General features: G+C 43.4%; 1 protein-coding gene across 1 annotated transcript in view; it reads right to left on the reverse strand.

Moving 5' to 3' along the window:
• Positions 1–1,771: 1,771 nt before the first annotated feature.
• The window catches only part of SHISAL2A (shisa like 2A), a 32,163-nt gene continuing 7,579 nt past the window's right edge, over positions 1,772–26,355 (reverse strand). Inside the window, 2 exon segments of the mRNA XM_055585876.1 lie at positions 1,772–2,160; positions 15,937–16,076. Of these exon segments, the coding sequence (XP_055441851.1) occupies positions 1,916–2,160; positions 15,937–16,076 (385 nt within the window). The 3' untranslated portion in view covers positions 1,772–1,915.

Here is a 26,355-nt window from a genome sequence, read left to right on the forward strand (position 1 = left end):
CACACACACACACACCCTAAGCCCTCTCTACAACAAATGACTTGCAGTGCTTAGGCTGTGCTAGGCTTTTTCTCACTGTTTTTGAACAAATTGTACTCTGGCCATAATTTCTAATGATTCGGTCTTACCTGGAAACTGACTCATCTCTGATGATTCAGCTCAGGCATCGCTTATTCCTCCCTCAAGCTGCATGAAGGGTCACTGTGGGTCCATTGCTCTTTTGTGTGCCCCCCTCACCCATCACATGGACTCCCTGCGGGGAGAAGCTGTGGATAATTCCCTGTTGTTTCTGGTAACCTGAACAGGATAAACACCACGGAAAGTACAATAAGGGGGAAAGGTGCTGGGTTTAGAGTGCTGAGAATTACACATACACATGCCACACAAGACCACAAATAAAGCAAGGCCAGAACTGAGATCTCCTGATGTGCAGCCTAGGGCACTTCTGAGGGTGACTCACCCGGCCTTTCCACCTGTCGTGTGTCCTTGGCTGGTTCAGGCCCCACGCACAGATGTCTAAGAGTGACCATTTCACGGTTGCCAAATCCAGCGGCAGATCATGTCAATGTCAAAAATGTCAAGAACCGCTTTCCATGGCTACTGAGTCTCCCCATCCTTGCCTTATACCCTCAAGGAAAAGCCTAAAGCCACTGACAAAATGAAGATGAGGAGCGTAGCTGGGAGAGAACGGGCGGCAGTAGCATCCTACCCTAAGATTCCTTTGCTGTCAGACTAATAATATTTTAAAACCTAATAAAAAGAGCTAATGCAATGCTTTCCATTTGCCAACCTTGTTCTAATTACATGGATGAAGTGATTTAGTCCTCCCCCAAATGTTATGAGGTAAATATTACTGTTATCCCTGCTTGTTAGGTGATTAGGTACAAATGTTACTAAGCAAGTAAGGGCAGGGACGGGATTTGAACCAGGCATTTGGCTCAGAAGTCCCTGCTCTTAATCACTATGTTACATTGAAAAATACTCACCTATAATTTTTTAAGTCTTTGTAGCACTTTCAAGTTTAGGAAGAGGGTTCATATACATCATCTCAACAGTCACCATAACCCTGCAAGGGAACTGAGGCTCAGAGAGACTAGGGGACTTTACCAAAGCCATGCTGTGGAGTCTATTAACCATTCATTCCCTCACTCACTTGATTATTCACTCTTTCATTCACCTGAGGAGCTGAACGATAATAAACATGGCTGAGTCCTGTGTATATACTCTGTAGTAATATTAATGCTATGCTTAGTCATGTCCAACTCTTTGTGACCCCATGGGCTGTAGCCCGTCAGGCTCCTCTGTCCATGGAATTTTCCATGCGAGAATACTGGCATGGGTTCCCATATCCTTCTCCAGGGGATCTTCCTGACTCAGGGGTCAAACCCGCATCTCTTGTCTTTCCTGCACAGGCAGGTGGATTTTTTACCCTGGCACTGCCTGGAAAGTCCAGTGAGTATGCTCTATTCCCTCTCATTCTGTTCCTTGGCAAGGGACTCACTCCAGGAGCAATGCTGAGCTGTTGGAGAGGCAGAAGTCACTGCTTCTGGGTCCCAGTCATCCTAAGTACATCTGCTCCATGGCAGGAAGACTAAGTCAGAATTCCCTGACTCCCTGGTTTAGGTGAGGGGCTCCTCTGAATCTCCACAGGCCCCAGACTTCTCCCTGATCACATGGAGTTGTCATGACCATTTTACTGGAGACCCATGTCTAAACTCCCTTCGGCCCACAGTGGGCCAGGTAGAGCGCTGTAGCTGGGTTCACAGGGGAACCTGAGTGGGTTTGTGAGGAAAAGCACTCATTTATCCTGTTAGGTTCCAAAGTCCCTTTGATTATCCCCACTCCCACCTTTTTTTTTTTTAAACACCAAAAATAAGCTCCAGAAGAGGATGGTGGAGAGACATTTATTGGATGTTTATGGGGCTGGGTATAGTAGACTGGGGACAGGAACCTCCTCAGGGCTCCCTGGACGGTCACCGGCGGTCACTGTAGCCATGAAGCAGTGCTGGAGGAGGTGTTTGGGATCCTTAGCCTGCTCCTCATTGCAGTCCAGCCAGGAGTTCAGGAAGGGGTGACTCTGCCTGAGAGGGCTCACTCCTCACACCTCCACCGAGTTACCCATGTTTCCACCTTGGCAATCAGAGGGTACCTCATCAGGGTCTGGAAAACAGAAAGCCAAGGGCATGGGGCTTCCTCCTGTAAGCCCTTCCTTTCCATCGGGATCATATTATACATGTAGCTTCCCTGAGTGCTTACCTTGGACAGGGGTGGGCTCAGAGTCTTAAACATTCATTTAAACAAATCATTCATTTAAAAAAATATTCATTAATAATATTCCACATTGTGAACTATGAGCTATTAATGTTTCTCATGAACTTAAAGTTTAATGGAGGGGACAGACAATAAACAATTGCTAGCAGATATGAAGACTTCATCTTTACCATAAACTCATAGGGTCAGGTCAATTCAGTCACTCAGTCGTGTCTGACTCTTTGTGACCCCATGAATCGCAGCACGCCAGGCCTCCCTGTCCACCACCAACTCCCGGAGTTCACTCAAACTCACGTCCATCAAGTTGGTTATGCCATCCAGCCATCTCATCCTCTGTCCAGTAGCATATTGGGCACCTACTGACCTGGGGAGTTCCTCTTTCAGTATCCTATCATTTTGCCTTTTCATACTGTTCATGGGGTTCTCAAGGCAAGAATACTGAAGTGGTTTTCCATTCCCTTCTCCAGTGGACCACATTCTGTCAGACCTCTCCACCATGACCCGCCCGTCTTGGGTGGCTCCACAGGGCACGGCTTAATTTCTTTGAGTTAAAAGGTACTATTAAAAACTCACTTATTAAATGAAAATTCAGGCTGACTACACAGCTAGCCTGCACGGAAGTGCAGTAATTTTAAAAATACATATTGTTCTTTGCTTTAAGAATAGATTTCATGACTCTCTTCACTTACTGCTTGATCCTCTCCTCCTTTTGTACCTGGACTTGATAGGAAGCTCACTTGGCCATATTATTTCCCACTTCCCATTCATGACATTCTGCTGCAACCTACTTGGTTTCTGCCTGTAACACAACTTAAAACTTTTTGTCACTAAATCCTATGGTTACTTATAAATCATTGTCTCCTTTGACTTATTAGGAGCATTTGACAGAATGAAGCACTCTTGCCTTTTTTGAATAAAAAAATGTATCAAGTGTTCAAGCTAGAAATCAAGTGTATCAAGTGTTAGCTCTCACGCCTTCTCTCCCTACCCATTTCCAAGGTCAAGCAATTCACTCCAGGTCCTGTTAATTCCACCATATCACTATCTGCTGTACCCACCCATTCTCTCCATCCTCAAGGCACCGCACTAGATCTGCTTTTCATTTTCTTCTGCCCAGACCAAAAGACAGCCTTTGGTTGGGCCATCTTCCTGAGAGATCTTTCTAAGGTTAAGTGAGTCCATGTACTACTCTTTCTCAAAAGCACTCAATGTCTTCCCATGACCTGTGATACTCGAGGTGGCATTCAAGGTTCTTTAGGTATGGGCCCCAACCCTTCTCTAGCTTTTCACTACTACTCTTCTTGGAAGAACTCAATGCTTTACTACACCAAAATTTTATTTTTCCCCGAATGGGTCCATTCCTTCATATCTCTGAGTCTCTGCTTTTACTGTTCCTTCTGTCTGGAATGGCATTTTATACCTTGTTTATCTAGAAAACTCCTATGCTTTAAAACCCATTGATGGAAGAGACCAAGGATGAATGGTGCCTCTGAAAACAAGGAAAGAGGGAATTTCAAGAAGGAGGCTGTATGGGACACTGGAGTTGGCTACGCAATATCCATTCCACCCTCTTTCCACCCAGCAATTATGTTTGGTTGGGATTGACCCCATCTCAGCTCCAGCAGAGGGGCCTGATTGATATGAGCCTGTCAAGTAATCCTGTTCCTTTGCTGCAGGGGTGGCCAATCGGGGCACAGCATTTCCCTGGATGCGGTGATTGGGCACATGACCTGAGGTGGTCCAATCAAAGTCAGGCCTCCTCCTTCCCCAGGGCAGGGATGAAGGAAGAGAGTGCTCCTTCTTTCTTCCCCTGGCTAGATGGGAACAAAAAGAACACAGTCCCAAGGACTTCTGGAAGCCAACTTACTACCATGGGAAAAATCAGTCTGAGGAGAAAGCTAACACAAGAGGGCAGAGTTGTGAGAATCTCGGAGGATGGAGCCATAGCCTGAGGACGCTGAACTTCACTTAGACCATTCCTAAAGCTCACCGTACTTTTGGACTTCTCATTTACAGAGCCAATAAATTTTCTTGTTTGTTTTGAACTCTCTATTTTTGATGATTTAAGACTCACAAAAAGTTACAAAATAGTAGAGAGTTTCCATTGTACCTTTCACCTAGTTTTCCTCCATGATAATATCTTATATAATCATGGAGTAATTTCAAAACTAGGAGACTGACATTAACATACTACAACTGATTAAACTACAAATCCTATTCAATTTTACCCATGTTTTTAATATGGGCTTTTTTTGGGTGTTTAGTACTATGAAAGTTTATCACACGTATGCGTGTGTGAATGCATGCTAAGTCGCTTCAGTCATGTCCAACTCTTTGTGACCCTGTGGACTGTAGCCTGCCAGGCTTCTCTGTCCATGGCACTCTCCGGGCAAGATTATTGGAGTGGGTTGGTGGCCATGCCCTCCTCCAGGATATCTTACTGACTCAACCATTGAACCTGCTTCTTTTATGTCTCCTGCGTTGGCAGGCTGTTCTTCACCACTAGCGCCACCTGGGAAGCCCTATCATATGTACAGTTTTATATAATCACTGCCACAATCAAGACAAAGAACTGTCCCAACACCATGAATAAAAATTTCCTTATGCTACCCCTTTACGTCAGAACTTCCTCCTAAATCTAACGCTGGTAACCACTAACCCCTTCTCCATACATAACGTTGTCATTTAAGAAATGTTACGCAGATGAATTATACACTGTACAACCTTTTGAGATGGGCTTTTTTCACTCTGTTTAATACCCCTGCAATCCATTCAAGCTGTTATGTGTATTGATAGTTCATTTGTTTTTATGGCTGCATATATTCCATTATATGGTTGTACCATTTGCCCACTAAGGAACCTTTGGCTTATTTCTAGCTTTTGTCTATTAAAAACAAAGCTGTTATGAGCAGTTGTGTATAGGTTTTTGTACAGACATACATTTTCATTTCTCTAGGATAATAATAATATTGTTTTGAATGGTATAGTGGACTGAATGGTGACCCCCAAATATATCAGGTCCCAATTTCTGGAACCTGTAACTGTTAACTTCTATGGTTTTTGCAGATGTGATGAAATTAAGGACTTTGAGATGAGATTATCCTCAATTATCTAGATGGGCCCTAAATGCCATCACACGTGCCCTTATAGGAGAAAGGCAGCGGGAGATAGACACTCACAGATAGTGATGTAAAGACAGGTAGAGACTAGAGTGAGCTGCAAGCAAAGGAATGCTGGCATTCACCAGAAACTGGAAGAGTCGAGGAACAGACTCGCCTGTGGAGTCATTGATTTCTGCCCAGCAAAACTGGTTTTGAATTTCCAGCCCTGAGAACTGAGAGAGAATACATATCTACTATATCAAGCCACCAAGTTTGTGGTAATTTGATACAGTGGTCATAGGAAACTAATACATATAGTAAGGATGATTAACTTTATGAAAACACTGTCTTCCAAAGTGGCTATATATCATTTTAATTCCCACCAAAAATGTGTAAGAGATCCAGTTGCTCTATCCTCCCTTGGAATTATCAGTATTTTTACTTTAATATTCTGATAGGCGAGAAGTGGTATCTCATTGTGGCTTTAATATGTGTTTCCTTAATGGGTAATGAAGATGAAATATATTCTCATGTGCTTATTTGCTCTCTGTATCTCCTCTTCAGTAAAGTATCAGTTCAAGTCTTATGCTCATTTTCTAAAAGCATTGTTTGTTTTCTTATTTTTTTTGTTTTTAATTTTAATTAATTAAAGTATTTTTGGCTGTGCTGGATCTTTGTTGACGTGTGGGCTTTTCTCTATCTGTGATGAGCAGAGGCTACTTTCTAGTTATGGTACGTGGGCTTCTCACCGCGGTGGTGTTCCTTGTGGAGCACAGGCTCTGGGGCATGCAGGCTTCAGTCGCTGCAGCATGTGGGCTCAGTAGCTGTGTTTCCCAGGCTTTAGAGCACAGGCTCAGTAGTTGTGATGTGCAAACTCGTGTGCACACCTAGTTGCTCTGCAGCATGTGGGATCTTCCTGGATCTGGGATTGAACCGGTCTCCCGAATTGGCAGGCAGATAGATTCTTTACCACTGAACCACCAGAGAAGCCCTGTTTGTTTTCTTAATGTTGAGTTCAGGAGACTCTTTATATGTTCTGGGTAAAAGACCTTTGTCAGATATGTGAACATTATTTCCCAGTTAGAGGCTCTTCTTTCCCTCTTCTTAATAGAGTCTTTATCAGCACAAACATTTTGAATTTTGATCTAGATCAATGACTAATGTATTTTTTTGTGCTTTTGATGGCTTGTCTAAGAATTCTTTGCCTAACCCCAGGTCATGAAGATCTTCTCCTGTCTTCTTCTAAAAGTTTTATAGTTGTATAGGTTACATTTTAGTCCATGATTTATTTTGGGTTAATTTTTATATAAAGTATGAGGTTATGTAAAAGGTGTTTTTTTAACCTATGGAAGTCTAGTTGTTTCAACATTATATATTGAAAAGACTATTCTTCTCCCATTGCATTGCTTTTATACTTTGTCAAAAATCTTTTGTACATACATAGGATGTGGGTCTATATCTTTGTTAGGAACAAAGTAGATGATTAAATAGTTAATCTCACTAGGGGATTGTAAGTAGAAAATATATGAGAGACACCTATAAGTTAATGATCACCCAAGAAAGCAAGTTTGCTTAACCACAAAAATTACATGGTGGATTTAAAAAATATGGGAGACCCCTGTAAGTTAATGATTACTCAAAAAGTGGGTTTGCTTAACCACAAAACCAACCAGTCTTGCTCAGCAACAAAACCATGCAACAGAAGGCCGAGACATGCCCCCAAACAATAGAACAATGGTGGCACGAGACCCACATCCTGCCCAGTGAGCTCAGTGAGTTAATGATCCCTAGGACATGCGCTCTGCACACATAAAAAACAGTAATTTGTAGACCTAAGCCTGACCATGTGCGGACAAAAAACTCCCCTGCCCAAAGGAGGAGAAGATGATGATGGGAGCATGACATCTACTCAAGAAAGACAAAGTTCTTCTCCCCCTCCCCACTTCTCCTTTGATTATAAAACTGTAGCCCAGTAGGTTCTTGGGGCGAGGCATTTCTCACCTGCTGGCTTGTAAACCTCACAAGCTTCCTATTCTAATAAATCCCTTCTTATCTATCATTTTGCCTCTTGCTTAATTCTTTTCTGCACTGGGATATGAAGGACTATGGTACCAGGGTTCTTCAGAGCCCCTGAAATGCCACTCAGTCAGTTTTATCATATCTAGGTGTCTGTCCCTCCTCCAGTACCACACTGTCCTCAGTATTGTTGCTCTATAATGGGTTAAAATCAAGTAGGGTGATTTCCTCCAACTTTATCTCTTTTAATATTATTTTAGCTACTCCATTTCCTTTGTCTTTCCATATAACTTTTAGAATCAGCTTGTCTATATATACCAAAGAGCTGCTATGGTTTTTAATCTTTGCTATGTTGAGTCTTCCAATTCATGACATAGTGTGTGTGTGTGTGTGTGTGTGTGTGGCTCAGTCGTGTCTGACTCTTTGCAACCCTGTGGACTGTAGCCCGCCAGGTTCCTCTGTCCGTGGAATTCTCCAGGCAAGAATGCTGCAGTGGGTTGCCATTTTCTCCCTCAGAGGGTCTTCCTGACCCAGGTATCAAACCTGTGTCTCCTGCATTGGCAGGCAGATTCTTTACCACGGAGCCACCAGGGAAGCCCATGACATAGTGTCTCTCTCCATTTATTTAGGTCTTCTTTGATTTCCTTCACTAGCATTTCGTAGTTTTTATTGTATAGATCCTATACATGTTTGTTAGCTTTACACCTCATTATTTCATTTTTCAGAGTGACTATAGATGATATTTTATTTTTTAAAGGTCTGTCTTTTTAGAAAATATTTATTTACTTGGCTGGGTCTTTGTTGCTGCACGCAGCCTTTCTCTAGCTGTGGCAAGTGAGAGCTACTCTCTCCTTGCAGTGGGCAGGGTTCTCATCACTGCAGCCTCTCTTGTTGTGGAGCATAGGCTTTGGGGAACAGGCTCAGTAGCTGTGGCATTAGAGCTCAGGTGCCTCGAGGCATGTGGAATCTTCCCAGAGCAGCAACTGAACTCCTGTTGTCCCCTGGATTGGCAGGCGGTTTCTTAACCAGTGGACCTCCAGGGAAGTCCCTATATTTAAAATTTAGTCTCTAGTTGTTTGTCACTGATACATATATAAATACAATTGATATTTGCTTCTGACCTTGCGTACTATGAGCTTGCTAAGTGCACTTATTAGGTTTAGGAGGTTGTTTAGTGTGTCCCTGTGTGTTTTGTAGATTCTTTGGGATTTTTTGTTATTTAAGCTTGCATTTTAAGGCATTCCATTTGGCACAAGGATTTAGTTCAATTTTCTATTCAATGCAAGAATCTCCTTCAATAAATCCCACATTTAGCCTTTTCCTGGTTACCTTCCAGGCTTAGGGGTGCTTTTTAAATGGAGAGTTACAAACTGGTGAACCAAATATAGCCCTCATGTAACTTAGAGGGTGCACTTTACAAAAGAATTTCAGGTCTTAGTCTAAGAAAGACCTAGCTTTTTTGAATCAACATCTGCCTCCCTATGGCTTCTCCCACTGATTTAACTCTGTTCTCTGACATCTCATAAAATGTCTCTTCTTCATGCCCCAGGACAACCTTGCAGAGGCCTGGGGTCCTGGGGTGCGAGCCCTGAGCCTTCTTTGCTCAGGGCCAAATGTCCCCAGCTCTTCAGCCCATATACACATAATCTGGTTCTCAGACCAAGCTGGTCACTCACCTCTGATCACCTTCTGACTGATTAGTCAAGGTTCTTCTTAAATTGTGGGGCTCTGGACTGCAAGGAGATCCAACTAGTCCATTCTGAAGGAGATCAGCCCTGGGATTTCTTTGGAAGGAATGATGCTAAAGCTGAAACTCCAGCACTTTGGCCACCTCATGCGAAGAGTTGACTCATTGGAAAAGACTCTGATGCTGGGAGGGATTGGGGGCAGGAAGAAAAGGGGACAACAGAGGATGAGATGGCTGGATGACATCACTGACTCGATGGATGTGAGTCTCAGTGAACTCCGGGAGATGGTGATGGACAGGGAGGCCTGGCGTGCTGCAATTCATGGGGTCGCAAAGAGTCGGACACGACTGAGCGACTGATTTGATCTGATCTCTGATCTGATCTGAGCCGCAGGCAGTCAGGGGTTGGGAGGAATCCTTGGGCTTTTAGGAGTTATAAAACCTTGGCTTAAATCCTCATCCTTATATTAAATTATTACACTGCTGCTGCTAAGTCGCTTCAGTCGTGTCCAGCTCTGTGCGACCCCATAGACGGCAGCCCACCAGGCTCCCCCGTCCCTGGGATTCTCCAGGCAAGAACACTGGAGTGGGTTGCCATTTCCTTCTCCAATGCATGAAAGTGAAAAGTGAAAGTGAAGTCGCTCAAGTTTCTGACTCTTAGTGACCGCATGGACTGCAGCCTACCAGGCTCTTCTGTCCATAGGATTTTCTAGGCAAGAGTACTGGAGTGGGGTGCCCCGCTAACCCCTTCTCTCTGGATCTCAGTTACTATTGTATCAAATAGGGTAGAAAGTAGGACTGGCCTCATTTTTCTATTTGTTTTCCCTTGAATTCCAAATGGTAAAGAATTCTGTCTCTTTAATGGACTGCCTTTATTAGGTACTAGCCTCCCCACTCCCCATGACCATTTTCTGTTATCAAAGAGTTCTCATTAGCAGGAAAGAGCCCATGCTAATTACCCTCCTTAGCCTAATACAATTCTAGCTCAAAACAAAGAAACTTGGTCCTAGTAAAACCTTTGAAATATTGGAAATTGCTCAAGAATCCTCATTGCTATATTTAGGGACCTTGAGTGATATATTTGGAACCAAAGTTGTGAACCTGTGGAGTGGATGGTAAAATGTTACCTCTGAGATGTGATGGCCAATATGTTCTAATTCAATTGGGGGTAAAGAAGGACCACCATTCTCTTGCTTCCAGACTCTATAATTCTGTTAACATGACCTGAGATTTCACTCATTTTTTTTTGGCAGATACATGAAAATGCAGGTTCACACTGAACTTGTGGGCCCAATATGCCTTTTTTTTTACATGATTCTCTTTCCCAGATGCCACGGATTCCCTCACATGAGTATCCCAGGGTCTTCAAATCCACAACTCTTCAATCCCCTTCCAGGGAAACCAGCAAAATAGGCAGTGGTCCAATTCTTGAGTACACTATTTCTGCCTCTTCCTCTGGCTGATATATAATGAAAGTTATTAAAGTCCCTCAGTGGTGCCTGAAGCCTGGGGGAGGAAGAACCATCTTATAAAGGTGCTAGCCAAGAGGAGAGGAGGATGCCTAAGGCACATATAAAAGATTCAATTTTCAAGTTACAATAAGAAGATTCATGTTTGGCTAAAACACGCTGGCACAACATCTTATTCGATTCTTCTAACGATTCTCTGTGGTGAGTGTTATTATTTCATGTTATAGACAAACACAGACAGAGAAGGTTGCCGTTGGCACAGCTATTACTGCCGGATCCAGGATACACTTTCAATTCCAAAGCTTGGGCTCTTTCCACAGAGCAAGTCTTAGTATAGGTTAGGAACTCTGCTAGGTGCTGGGGACACAAAGGCATTTAAGACACGATTCCTATCTTTGACATATCAACAGTCTGAGGCGACTAACATGTAAACATCTAAATGCCTAACGATAATAAAAATGAGGGTTACTCATTTTTAAAAGCCACCATGTATTAGAAACCAAGCTCCAATGTAAGCTTCATCTCTAGTTTTATTGCTTCTTAGTGGGTATTATTGTACACATTTTACAGAGTAAATTAAGGTCCAGGGAGAAGTGACTCTCCTAAGGCCACACAGTGAGAGTAACAAAGCCAGAATCAGAGCCAGGTTCTCTGACATTCCAGCAGGATTGTGCTTTCCCATCTTTTTTTCAGGGACCTTTTGGCCAGTCCCCCCATTGCCTGGGGTCTTAGCCTGTGGTGACCAGCAGGAAAGGAGTTCTCAGATTTTCTCCCTGATTGAAGATGAGTCAGCCTTGACTCATCTCTGAGGCTTGTTTGGGTCATAGGTACCACCTCTCCAAGTGTGGTTAAGTAAAAAGCAGTGGGCTCTGAGGAAGTGGAACACTTCCTGGAAGGTCAGAGGGCCTGCTATAGGAAAAGGTCTTTGGCCCTGGAGGCAAAGTCTTGGCTCGATTCCCAGGAGCCCTAAGGGTTAGAGGGACTTCCCAGGTGGTGCTGGTGATAAAGACTTCACCTGCCAATGCGAGAGACCCAGGAGACCTGGGAATGGGTTCAATACCTAGGTCAAGAACATCCTCTCAAGTAGGAAACGGCAGCCCACTCCAGTATTCTTGCCTGGAGGAATTCCATGGACAGAGGAGCCTGGTGGGCTACAGTTCATGGGGTGGCAAAGAGTCAGACACGACTGAGCATCAGAGCCACAAGCCAATTAATGCCCAATAGTTCTCTGAGGTGGTTGTTAACTGTATTCAGACCAGCAATGAATGAGAGAGGTGAGAGATGAGTTAGTGAAAATGACTGATTAATGATATCCCCACCAACATTTTTCAGAGGAGGATGAGTCTCCCCACCTCCCATTTTTTATCTCTTATTAAAGGTACCTAGGTTAGAATACTTACCTCACTTACCCCATCAGTAAAATAGAGTTGATAATAACCTAAAGTAGCTGAACAGGTTAAATGGGATAATGTGTTTAAAGTCCTTGGCATAGTGCCTAGCACAAAGGTAGGTGCTTGGTCAGCCTCTGATCAAGCTAGTTCCTCACAAAGTACAAGAATGAGAAAGCTATGGTCTTCATTGCATCCCGAGTTTGAGGGATGGGTGGGATAGGGTTGATGGGACAGTAGAGAATACCTGGGCAGCAAAAGGAGCCTATCTTCAGAAACTGTTCTATTTTCACTCTGCTCTTGTCAAGGAACTCCCCACCCCACCCTTGCCCCCAGGCTCAGAGATTAGGACCCAAGGTACAGTGTGTAGTGATTGTGGGTTTTAGAGTAGGGAAATCGGGGTTGACATCCCCACATGACAAGCCCACTAGCTGTGTAGACTTGGGCCAATTGCCTTCTCGTGGCTGAGCCTTGATTTCCTCTCCTGTAAAATGGGGCTAATGATCTCTCTATGGGCTTCCCAGGTGCGCTAGTGGTAAAGAACCTGTGAATGCAAGAGACATAAGAGACTCAGGTTCAATCCCTGGGTGGGGAAGATCCTCTGGAGGAGGGCATGGCAACCCACCCCAGTATTCTTGCCTGGAGAATCCCCATGGACAGAGAAGCCTGGCAGGCTACAGCCCATAGGGTCGCACAGAGTTGGACATGACAGAAGCAACTTAGCACGCGTGCATGCACACACGATCTCTCTACAGGTCCTACTGTAGAAGGAGACAAAAACAGATGAAAGTCTGTGTGAGGGGGAAAGCTCTGAGTGTAAGGGAGTGGCCTGTAAACGTTGATGCTGGGTTTGATCAACCCAAGTGTTGGGTTGATGCTGCGGGTTCAGAGGAAGGAGAGGATAGCACTTCATGAAGAAGAGAGAAAGGAACTAAGAGCTGAGTTTGGGCAAAAGACAGAGAGAGCTGAAAGCTGTTATTTAATAAACAGGAAGTGCATTTTCCATTTTAAAAATAAGAAGCAAAAAGCAAGAACACAAGCTGTATCAAACCCTGGTGATTGAATAATCAAAAAATCTAGCTGGTGGCTGAGCAGTGAAAAGCAGGAGGGTCGTCTTCATTCACAGGACCGCCAGGTGAGCTGTGTTCCATTGATTTAGAAAGGCTGCAGGTGATAGGGTGGGGGGAGATGAGGGGAGCAGGGTATAAGCACCCTACACACCCGGCCTGGTAAGGTAGAAATAGGACTTTGGAGGCAGAAAAACACACACATTTGAATTACAACTCTGCAGTTTACAAACTGTGACCCCGTGGGCAAGTCATCTGACCTCTTTGAAACACTGTTTTCACATCTGTAAGATGGGCTATAATAATACCTACCTCACTGGGGTAGTTTGGAAAAATCAGACAAGATAGTGCATGTAAAGTTTCAAACAGAGTCTGGCATCAAGTAGGGACTTCCCTTCTTCAGCACAGGGATAAGGAGAGGAAGGAAGGTGGAGATGGAGTTGGCTCTAACATTCACTCACTAGGTATGTGGGCCTTAGTCTCCACATCTGTAAAATAGATTTTAATAAGATCCATACACTGCCTGGTTATTATGAGGAGCAAATGAAATTGTCTATTTAGAGTTAATGCATTCCTTTTAACGACAGTATTATTTTTCATTCCTCCTATACTGATGGACATTTAGTTTCTTTCCAGTGTGACAAATTGTCATGGTATCCATCTTTACAAGTCCTCTCCTAGTGCAACTGTGTCTCTAAGGCAGATAAGTAGAAGTGGCATCACTAATAGGCTATATACATTTTCAGTTTAAATGGATAGTGCCAAAATGCTCTACAAGTGGTTTTGCCAATTTATTCTTACCAGTGGTATATGAGATTACCCATTCCCCCATGTAACCTTCTCACTATCAATGTGATCCATTTTTTATTTTTGCCAATGTAATTGTTTTTTAAATCATTTTTTGAAAAGGTATGTCATTCTTAAATTGCATTCTCCTGATTATGAGTAAGGTAGAGTATCTTTTTATGTGTGTTGGGCATTTGTATTTTTTGGTGGATTATGTATTTCTCATGTGTTTAAAGGTGCACTTATATATCCTGGATATCAATCTTGTCTCTATTTTATATACAGTTGATTCTCATTATTTACTGCGCACGCATGCTCAGTCACTAAGTTGTGTCCAAGTGTTTGCAACCCCTCTGTCCATGGATTTCCCAGGCAAGAATACTGTAGAGGGTTGTCACTTCCTTCTTCAGGGGATGTTCCCAATCCAGGGATCAAACCTGCATTTCCTGCTTGGCAGGCAGATTCTTTACCACTGAGCCATGAGGAAAGTGAAAGTGAAAGTTGCTCAGTCGTGTCCAACTCTTTGCAACCCCATGGATAGTCCATGGAATTCTCCAGGCCAGAATTCTGGAGTGGGTGGCCGTTCCCTTCTCCAGGGGATCTTCCCAACCCATGGATTGAACCCAGGTCTCCGGCATTGCAGGAGCCACCAGGGAAGCCCATTATTCACTGTTATTTTGTTCTATTAAGTTACCATTAACACTGAATTAGCAAACACTGAATCAATTGCCCCTTGCTGCTGCTGCTAAGTCACTTCAGTCGTGTCTGATTCTGTGCGACCCCACAGACGGCAGCCCACCAGGCTCCCCCCATCCCTGGGATTCTCCAGGCAAGAATATTGGAGTGGGTTGCCATTTCCTTCTCCAATGCATGAAAAGTGAAAAGTGAAAGTGAAGTCGCTCAGTCATGACTGACTCTTAGCGACCCCATGGACTGCAGCCTACCAGGCTCCTCCATCCATGGGATTTTTCAGGCAAGAGTACTGGAGTGGGATAGGGAAATACAAATTTAGGTTCCTGTGAGCCTCTGGTCACATTTTTGTCAACCAATCAATACATAACTTTGCTTTCTGTATGATTCTGCTTAAAGATACCTTATTTAACATATATTACTAATTGATAACATTTAACTCATGTGTATTGAACACATGTATTTTTTCCATAAGGCACATGACAGCCTTTTTATGTTGAGGAATACTAGATAGCAATTCAATGTTATATTTGGGGGCCATTTTCAATAGTGAAATTGCCAATAAAAACACAAAAATGTGACACTAAATATACCATGAAAAGGACGCTTGTTCATAGTATGAGAGCTGAAACAAAAAGGCAAGCGTGGCCTTGTGCAGCCTCAGCTGGGCAACCTCAGTGTGACTGGGCAACTCAAAGTTTTTGTTGCTCTGTGCACATCCACGTCTGCAAATGACCTCAAAAACACTGAAAGTATTGATTTTTGAGGTTACAAATTAATTCTAGCAAGTAGGCAAATTCACCAATATGGAATCTGCAAATAAGGGTTGACTATGCGTCTATATTTACAATATCTTTGCAGTCCACCACTTGTTTTTTTAACTGTATACATAGTCTCTTTTGTGTTATTTGCATTTGTTGGAGGCAAATTTGCTAATATTTCTCTTATTTAAAAAACTAAACATTTTATTCATGTTACTATATTTTAATTAGTCTCTTTCTGGAGTCTTCTTCTATTCTAAGGTTTCTCAACATCAACAGTATTGACATTCTAGGTCAGATAACCCTTTTTTTTAGACCTTGTTATGCAGCCTGTGGGACCTTCCTTAACCAGAGATAGAATCTGTGTCCCCTGCCCTGGAAGCACAGAGATTTAACTGCTGAACCACCAGGGAAGTTCTGGGTCAGATAACTCTATTGCAGAGTGCTGTCCTCTATATTGTAGGATGTTTAGTCATATCTCCCTGTAACAAATATACAATTATTTTGATTATCAATGAGCACATGAAGAGTTTGTGACGGAGATGTTCATATCATGAACCTCCTGCAAAATGTGCTGGTGCTTCTTAATATTCCAGAAACACACATAAGGCAAATAGTCCAAACATCATTTCCAAATATCTCCCCTCTGAAAAGGTGCTAGCCTGCTGAATACAAGGAAATCACGTGGCCCCTTTCTTACCTGTAGTCTGTAAGTTTAAGTCTGGGTCCAACTTTGTGTGGGGTTTTGAGCTGATGAACAGGTAACAAAGCACACAGGCAGTGACAATGAAGGCCAGGAGGACCACTGCTGCTATGGACAGGCCCACGAGAGCGCCGACACTGGGGACAGAAAACCACAAGGGAGCAGAGTGTCAGGAAAGGACTTGGAAGGCAGCATGTTACAGGAGACATGTTGTAGGTGTTATAGGAATCAGCCAGCCTTAACTTTTGTTCTGTCTCTGCTTCCCTTAAACAGACTTTCGGGGCCTAAGCCTGGGAAAGAGCATCAGCTGTACGGCAAGTCCTCACCACGTACATAACTTGACGTGGCTTTATCCATATACATATTCAGTGCCATCATGTAGTTGAGACTGAATTTGTGTTCCCTTTATTCTCCTCTCCTTTCCTCAACCTGCTGCCACCCCAAGAAGCTAGAGATGATCTTTTTCAACAATTATTTTTTATTTATGTATACTTCATTTGGCTGCTCCACGTCTTAGTTATGGCATGTGAACTCTTAACTGTGGCATGAGGGATCTGGTTCCCCAACCAAGGAGCAAACCCGGCCCCCTGCATTGGGAGGGCAGAGTCTTAGCCACTGGACCACCAGAGAAGTCCCTAAAGATGATCTTAAAGAGCCCTCCCCATACTGCCATTTCTTAAAAATCAAGACACATAGCAATTTAATATCAACTGTCCTTCCACCCTCAAGGTAATATCTGACCCAGATAGTGGGTCATCACGGCAGTGTGGACTCCACATCTGAAACCCCTTTTCTGCTGCTGGTCCCTCACCCCTCAGCCTCATTGCCTCTGCACCAAGTCAGGCCCTGGTCATCTGGTCTCCAAACTTCTACCTTCTGGCTTGTTCAGGGAGCCACTGTCTTTCTGTTTCACATGATCCCTCCCATCATCTCCCCACATCAGAATTTTACCTGTCCTTGAAGGCCCATCTCAATGTCTCCTCCTCAGTGCTTTCCTTGGTCCCCTTTCTCTTTCTTTTCTTCTCCCAGTCCAGGTCTACCCAGCTAGGACACCTTACTCAGGGTCATTAGCACTTTCCACTTGGTCAGGGAGCCCAGTGTGGTAGGGAAAGAGCAAAGAGCTTTGGAACTCTCACAGACCCACCTGGTAAATTTAGGACCCAGATCTGTAACTAACTTGATATGACATCTTGATTAAATTATTAAGCTTGTTGAGTCTCAGCTTCTTTGCCTGAAAAGTGAGAATGATCAAAACACAGCACCTCTCAGGTGGTAGTGAGGGTGAATGATATCTATAATATTCTTGGCACATAGTAGTTCAACATATTCCTCATGCGTTCTTTGTAGGCATACTGAGACCATGTTTAACTGGCTCTGTTTTCCGCTTGTACGAGCCCTAGCACATAGCACACACTTAGCAATGATTATTGAGTACCTAATTTGTGTCAGACACTGTGGGATGTTCTCCCCGTGGCAGGACCAGGCTTGGCTGCGTGCCCCTCCTGCCTACGACTCCTTCTGCAGCTTTTCTGCCTTCCCTAGCCCAACCCTGACCCCGGCCTCAGATTCCTGCCTTTGCCATTTCTGCTGGATTTCACTCCCAGCTAGCTGATGGTTATCTTCCAGTAAACAGAAACACCTTAGAGCTTTGGAGAGTCTGCTTTCCCAGGGCTAAATCAATTATTGGCTATCCCTACAATGGAATAGTATAGAGCCATTAAAAACATGTTTTCAAATAAAATTTAAGATCAAGGATAAATTCTGATGAGTTAATGTGAAGTGAAAAAGGCAGGACCCAATAGTAGATATATAGTGTAGCCCTAACTTAAATACATAAATATAACATGTACATACATAACATAACAAGGTGAGGATGGATGGAAATACACTAAATGCTAATGGGCTGTCTCTAGGTATAGCACAGGCTATGGATGTCCTGTCCGTGTCCCACTGGATCTCACAATTCTGGAATATTCTGGCCAGGATTTCAATGCCAGCATATGTATCTCTTTGCCTGAAAGTTTTCTTGGGCCCAGAAGAATCTCTGCACACTGAACAGGTCAAAAGTATAGGAAAATGGATGCCTCCCTTCTCCCTCCAGCATGTAGCCAATGACTAAAAGAAACTGATATGTAAACACCCAGCTCCCCGGCCCTGAGGTGGGACGACTCTGAGATGCGTGTGCAGTGGCTGACACAGGATAGCAGTTTAAACGCTGGTGGCCCTTGGTGGTGACTTTCTTGGTAGCACACTGCCATTAACTCCTTCCCTTTCCCATCTCACTTCCCCACCCTGTACCAGTATTTTCTAGGATCATTTGTCATGTAAACTGCTTGCCTTAAAGTCCTTTGTTTCCCAGTCTTCTAGGAAACCCAAGCTAAGACACTGGGGATCTCCCATGATTGCTTTTCTTTTCTGTTTCTCCTGTCCTTTCTCTTTTTTCCCACACCGAGCATGTAGTACTTTGTAGTTCTTTAGTATTAGTTTAATACTTTTTAGTTTAGTATTTTAATTAAATATTATTTCTTTTTTTAAAATCTACTCACTGTTTATAAGGCTGTTATCTGTGGCTCAGATCATGAACTCCTTATTGGCAAATTTGGACTTCAGTTGAAGAAAGTAGGGAAAACCACTAACCATTCATGTATGACCTAAATCAAATCCCTTACAACTATACAGTGGAAGTGACAAACAGATTCAAGGGATTAGATCTGATGGTAGACAGAGGGCCTGAAGAACTATGGATGGAGGTTTGTGACATTGTACAGGAGGCAGTGATCAAGACCATCCCCAAGAAAAAAAAATGCAAAAAGGCAAAATGGTTGTCTGAGGAGGCCTTACAAACAGCTATGAAGAGAAGAGAAGCAAAAGGCAAAGGAGCAAAGGAAAGATATACCCATTTCAATGCAGAGTTTCAAAGAATAGCAAGGAGAGATAAGAAAGCCTTCCTCAGCGATCAATGCAAAGAAATAGAGGAAAACAATAGAAAGACTAGAGATCTCTTCGAGAAAATTAGATATAGCAAGGGAACATTTCATGCAAAGATGGGCTCAATAAAGGACAGAAATGGTATGGACCTAACAGAAGGCATAAGATATTAAGAAGAGGTGTCAAGAATACACAGAAAAACTATACAAAAAAGATCTTCACGACCCAGACAATCACGATGGTGTGATCACTCACCTAAAGTCAGACATCCTGGAATGCGAAGTCAGGTGGGCCTTAGGAAGTGCCACCACGAACAAAGCTAGTGGAGGCGATGGAATCCAGTTGAGCTATTTTGAATCCTAAAACATTATGCTGTGAAAGTGCTGCACTCAATATGTCAGCACATTTGGAAAACTCAGCAGTGGCCACAGGACTGGAAAAGGTCGGTTTTCATTCCAATCAAAAGAAAGGCAATGCCAAAGAATGCTCAAACTACCACACAATTGCACTCATCTCACACACTAGCAAAGTAATGCTCAAAATTCTCCAAGCCAGGCTTCAACAGTACATGAACTGTGAACTTCCAGACGTTAACTGGATTTAGAAACGGCAGAGGAACCAGAGATCAAACTGCCAACATCTGTTGGATCATCAAAAAAGCAAAAGAGTTCCAGAAAAACATCTATTTCTGCTTTATTGACTATGCCAAAGCCTTTGACTGTGTGGATCACAACAAAGAAATTCTTAAAGAAAATTACACCCCGTGTGGAAAATTCTGAAAGAGATGGGAATACTAGAGCACCTTACCTGCTTCTTAAGAAATCTGTACACAGGTCAGGAAGCAACAGTAAGAATTGGACATGGAACAACAGACTGGTTCCAAATTGGGAAAGGAGTACGTCAAGGCTGCATATTGTCACCCTGCTTATTTAACTTCTATTCAGAGGACATCATAAGAAATGCTGGACTTGATGAAGCACAAGCTGGAATCAAGATTGTCGGGAGAAATATCAATAACCTCAGATATGCAGATAACACCACCCTTATGGCAGAAAGTGAAGAACTAAAAAGCCTCTTGATGAAAGTGAAAGAGGAGAGTGAAAAAGTTGGCTTAAAGCTCAACATTCATAAAACTAAAATCACGGCATCTGGTCCCATCACTTCATGGCAAATAGATGGGGAAACAGTGGAAACAGTGACAGACTTTATTTTGGGGGGCTCCAAAATCACTGCAGATGGTGACTGCAGCCAATGAAATTAAAAGAACCTTGCTCCTTGGAAGAAAAGCTATGACAAACCTAGACAGCTTATTAAAAAGCAGAGACATTACTTTGCCAACAAAGGTCCATCCAGTCAAAGCTATGGTTTTTCCAGTAGTCGTGTATGGATGTGAGAGTTGGACTATAAAGAAAGCTGAGTGCCAAAGAATTGATGCTTTTGAACTGTGGTGTTGGAGAAGACTCTTGAGAGTCCCTTGGACTGCAAGGAGGTCAAACTAGTCCATCCTAAAGGAAATCAGTCCTGAATATTCATTGGAAGGACTGATGCTGAAGCTGAAACTCCAATACTTTGGCCAACGGATTCGAAGAACTGATTGGGAAAGATTGAAGGTGGGAGAAGGGGATAACAGAGAATGAGATAGTTGGATGGCATCACCAACTCAATGGACATGAGTTTGAGTAAACTCCGGGAGCCGGTGATAGACATAGGGAGGCCTGGCATGCTGCAGTCCCTGGGGTCACAAAGAATCAGACACGACTGAGTGACTGAACTGACTGACTGATCTGGAAGATTCATGCTCAGGTTGGGACCACACCCTTTACAAGGGACATCTATGGGTACCTGGCTGAAAAAAGCCTGTAAAAGTAGGATCCTTTGAGGAGTGGGTGAGAGAGTTGGGGGGATGCGTTCCAGATCAGCAGACAGTCAGGTAGTAGGCACTGCACTGAACGTCTTCCAGGGGACAGGGGAACCAGTTTCAAGGACAGAGCTGGGAACAACAGGGGAGGGTCCAAGGGGGCAAAATCTGTCCTTAGTATAAGATGAACTCCAGGGAGTTCCCTGGTGGTCTAATGGTTAGGATTCTGGGCTTTTGCTGTCATTGCCTGGGTTCAATCCTTGGTCAAGGAAAGGAGATCTCACATAACATATGATGTGACCAAAAAAGTATAAGTTCAAAAAATGAACTTCAAATGATCAGAGTTGTCCCATGGTGAATGTACTGCTTCAAGAGGTGGTGCGTTTTTTATTATCAGACAGGTTTGCACAAGACCTGAATGAATCCACCTTTCAATGAAGTTAAAGATTCTTGCTGATGATGGGTAACTGGCCTGAAGAGCCACTAGCCTTCTAGAATTTCACAAACCTACAACTCTGAAAGATAGGTAACCCACTGTGACTTCTGGGAAAGAACTGGAGGGGTGATCTAACATTTGTTAAGGTTTTTGAGTCAGGCAGTTCTAAGTTTGAATTCTGGCTCTCTCACATATAAGCTGAAAACTCTTTCACCTTTTGATCTTCATTTTCCTCCATTCATAAAATTCACTATCTCACCAGGTGTCCATACAGATTAAATGAGATAATGTATCTACAGTGCCTGAATGCCAGTTCTGCCCTTCAGCAAGGCTGCAGCCCTTGGGCTCACATCTTAATCAAAAACAGAAACTACTGATTACGGGTGTTTGGAAAGTCTATCAGACATGTGATAACACCAGCTGCTTCCCCACAGGGAGTCTTCATTTCCTGAGACATGCTTTTAAAACACCAATTCTCCTCTAGCACTATCCAAGGAAACAGTTTATCTGCAAAATTTTTAAAGGCCAGCTTTCATGAAAAGGGCCAAATGGAGTCCAGAGCAAAACAAGGTCTCCACCCTGCAATGGTGGGGCTCGACAGGAACACGCCAGAAGGGTTATTTCAGGGTCTGGAGTACACTGATCACCTAAATGTCCTGAGGACCCCAGTTTCCCTTCTCCACTTTGAAATTATCTATGATGTTTATGAACCATGTTCTAGCCAAGCCTAGGGGGTTTCCCTTGTGGATCACTGGTAAAAGAATCCACCTGCAGTGTAGGAGCCACAGAAAACATGGGTTTGATCCCTGAGTTGGGAAGATCCCCTGGAGAAGGGCATGGCAACCCACTCCAGTATTCTTACCAGGAGAATCCCACGGGCAGAGGAGCCTGGCAGGCTATAGGATATAGAGTCACAAAAAGTCAGAAACGACTGAAGCAACTTAACATGCACCCAGGAAAAGTCAGCCCTGCAGGCTGCCCTTGGGGTCATAAACTCTGAAGGACACTGATGTGCAATGTGACCTCATAGCTCACTTCATGCAACCTTCTACCTCACTGTCTGAGCCACTAAAGCACTCCATACCTCAAGAGGGTCCCAGGCAAGGAGAGGAACCACAGGGGTGTATGCGGAATCGGGTGGTAGGAGTGGAATGGGATTCTGACTGGGTGCTGACGGGTTTACTCATTTCTGTATCCCCAAGTGCCACAACGGTGCCCAAAAGACAACAGAGGGTCAGCCAGTGACTTTTCAAGTGATCTGAGTAGAGCAGGTTCAGTTCAGTTCAGTCGCTCAGTCATGTCCGACTCTTTGTGACCCCATGAACCACAGCACACCAGGCCTCCCTGTCCATCATCAACTCCTGGAGTTCACTCAAACTCATGTCCATTGAGTCGGTAATGCCATCTAACCATCTCATCCTCTGTTGTCCCCTTCTCCTCCTGCCTTCAATCTTTCCCAACATCAGGGTCTTTCCAAATGAGTCAACTCTTCACATCAGGTGGCCAAAATATTGGAATTTCAGCTTCAACATCAGTCCTTCCAATGAACACCCAGGACTGATCTCCTTTAGGATGGACTGGTTGGATCTCCTTGCAGTCCAAGGGACTCTCAAGAGTCTTCTCCAACACCACAGTTCAAAAGCATCAATTCTGTGCACAGCTTTCTTTAGAGTCCAACTCTCACATCTGCATATGACTACTGGAAAAACCGTAGCCTTGACTAGACAGACCTTTGTTGGCAAAGTAATGTCTCTGCTTTTGAATATGCTGTCTAGGTTGGTCATAACTTTCCTTCCAAGGGGTAAGCGTCTTTTAATTTCATGCCTTCAATCACTATCTGCACTGATTTTGGAGCCCCCCAAAATAAAGTCAGCCACTGTTTCCACTGTTTCCCCATCTATTTGCTATGAAGTGATGGGACCAGATGCCATGATCTGAGTTTTCTGAATGTTGAGCTTTAAGCCAACTTTTTCACTCTCCACTTTCACTTTCATCAAGAGGCTCTTTAGTTCCTCTTCACTTTCTGCCACAAGAGTGGTGTCATCTGCATATTGATAATCTCCTGGCAATCTTGATTCCAGCTTGTGTTTCTTCCAGTCCAGCATTTCTCATGATGTTCTCTGCATAGAAGTTAAATAAGCAGGGTGACACTATACAGCCTTGACGTACTCCTTTTCCTATTTGGAACCAGTTGGTTGTTCCATGTCCAGTTCTAACTGTTGCTTCCTGACCTGCATACAGGTTTCTCAAGATGCAGGTCAGGTGGTCTGGTATTCCCATCTCTTGAAGAATTTTCCACAGTTTATTGTGATCCACACAGTCAAAGGCTTTGGCATAGGCAATAAAGCAGAAATAGATGTTTTTCTGGAACTCTTTTGCTTTTTCCATGATCCAGCGGATGTTGGCAAGTTGATCTCTGGTTCCTCTGCTTTTTCAAAAATCAGCTTGAACATCTGGAAGTTCACGGTTCACGTATTGCTAAAGCCTGGCTTCGAGAATTTTGAGCATTACTTTAGTAGCGTGTGAGATGAGTGCAGGAGCTGACTGTGGCTCAGACCATGAACTCCTTATTGCCAAATTGAGACTTAAATTGAAGAAAGTAGGGAAAACCACTAGACCATTCATGTATGACCTAAATCAAATCCTTTATGATATACAGTGTAATTGAGAAATAGATTTAAGGGCCTAGATCTGATAGATAGAGTGCCTGATGAGCTATGGAATGAGGTTCATGACATTGTACAGGAGACAGGGATCAAGACCATCTACATGGAAAAGAAATGCAAAAAAGCAAAATGGCTGTCTGGGGAGGCCTTACAAATAGCTGTGAAAAGAAGAGAAACAAAAAGCAAAGGGGAAAGGAAAGATATAAACATCTGAATGCAGAGTTCCAAAGAATAGCAAGGAGAGATAAGAAAGCCTTCTTCAGCGATCAATGCAAAGAAATAGAGGAAAACAATAGAATGGGAAAGACTAGAGATCTCTTCAAGAAAATTGGAGATACCAAAGGAACATTTCATGCAAAGATGGGCTCGATAAAGGACAGAAATGGTATGGACCTAACAGAAGCAGAAGATAGTAAGAAGAGGTGGCAAGAATACACAGAAGAACTGTACAAAAAAGATCTTCACGACCCAGATAATCACGATGGTGTGATCACTGACCTAGAGCCAGACATCCTGGAAGGTGAAGTCAAGTGGGCCTTAGAAAGCATCACTACAAACAAAGCTAGTGGAGGTGATGGCATTCAAGTTGAGCTATTCCAAATCCTGAAAGATGATGCTGTGAAAGTGCTGCACTCCATATGCCAGCACATTTGGAAAACTCAGCAGTGGCCACAGGACTGGAAAAGGTCAGTTTTCATTCCAATCCCAAAGAAAGGCAATGCCAAAGAATGCTCAAACTACTGCACAATTGCACTCATCTCACACGCTAGTAAAGTAATGCTTAAAATTCTCCAAGCCAGGCTTCAGCAATATGTAAACCGTGAACTTCCTGATGTTCAAGCTGGTTTTAGAAAAGGCAGAGGAATCAGAGATCAAATTGCCAACATCTGCTGGATCATGGAAAAAGCAAGAGAGTTCCAGAAAAACATCTATTTCTGTTTTATTGACTGTGCCAAAGCCTTTGACTGTGTGGATCACATTAACTGTGGAAAATTCTGAAAGAGATGGAAATACCAGACCACCTGATCTGCCTCTTGAGAAATTTGTATGCAGGTCAGGAAGCAACAGTTAGAACTGGACATGAAACAACAGACTGGTTCCACATAGGAAAAGGAGTACGTCAAGGCTGTACATTGTCGCCCTGCTTATTTAACTTATATGCAGAGTACATCATGAGAAACGCTGGACTGGAAGAAACACAAGCTGGAATCAAGATTGCCGGGAGAAATAACCTCAGATATGCAGATGACACCACCCTTATGGCAGAAAGTGAAGAGGAACTAAAAAGCCTCTTGATGAAGGTGAAAGTGGGGAGTGAAAAAGTTGGCTTAAAGCTCAACATTCAGAAAACGAAGATCATGGCATCCGGTTCCATCACTTCATGGGAAATAGATGGGGAAACAGTGGAAACAGTGTCAGACTTTATTTTTCTGGGCTCCAAAATCACTGCAGATGGTGACTGCAGGCATGAAATTAAAAGAGGCTTACTCTTGGAAGGACAGTTATGACCAACCTAGATAGCATATTGAAAAGCAGAGACATTACTTTGCCAACAAAGGTTTGTCTACTGAAGGCTATGGTTTTTCCTGTGGTCATGTATGGATGTGAGAGTTGGACTGTGAAGAAGGCTGAGCGCCGAAGAATTGATGCTTTTGAACTCTGGTGTTGGAGAAGACTCTTGAGAGTCCCTTGGACTGCAAGGAGATCCAACCAGTCCATTCTAAAGGAGATCAGCCCTGGGATTTCTTGGAAGGAATGCTGCTAAAGCTGAAACTCCAGTACTTTGGCCACCTCATGTGAAGAGTTGACTCATTGGAAAAGACTCTGATGCTGGGAGGGATTGGGGGCAAGAGGAGAAGGGGACGACAGAGGATGAGATGGCTCAATGGCATGACTGACTCGATGGACAATAGTCTGAGTGAACTCCAGGAGTTGGTGATGGACAGGGAGGCCTGGTGTGCTGTGGTTCATGGGGTCGCAAAGAGTCGGACATGACTGAGCGACTGATCTGATCTGAGATGAGTGCAATTGTGCAGTAGTTTGAGCATTCTTTGGCATTGCCTTTCTTTGGGATTGGAATGAAAACTGACCTTTTCCAGTCCTGTGGCCATTGCTGAGTTTTCCAAATGTGCTGACATATTGAGTGCAGTACTTTCACAGCATCATCTTTCAGGATTTGAAATAGCTCAACTGGAATTCCATCATCTCCACTAGCTTTATTCATAGTGATGCTTCCTAAGGGCCACTTGATTTCATATTCCAGGATGTCTGGCTCTAGCTGAGTGACCACACCATTGTGATTATCTGGGTCGTGCAGGTCTTTTTTGTACAGTTCTTCTGTGTATTCTTGCCACCTCTTCTTACTATCTTCTGCTTCTGTTAGGTCCATACCATTTCTGTCCTTTATTGAGCCCATCTTTGCATGAAATGTTCCCTTGGTATCTTTAATTTTCTTGAAGAGATCTCTGGTCTTTCCCATTCTATTGTTTTCCTCTATTTATTTGCATTGATCACTGAGGAAGGCTTTC

Source organism: Bubalus kerabau, chromosome 6 (assembly GCF_029407905.1).
Source record: "Bubalus kerabau isolate K-KA32 ecotype Philippines breed swamp buffalo chromosome 6, PCC_UOA_SB_1v2, whole genome shotgun sequence".
NCBI classification, from domain to species: domain Eukaryota; kingdom Metazoa; phylum Chordata; class Mammalia; order Artiodactyla; family Bovidae; genus Bubalus; species Bubalus kerabau.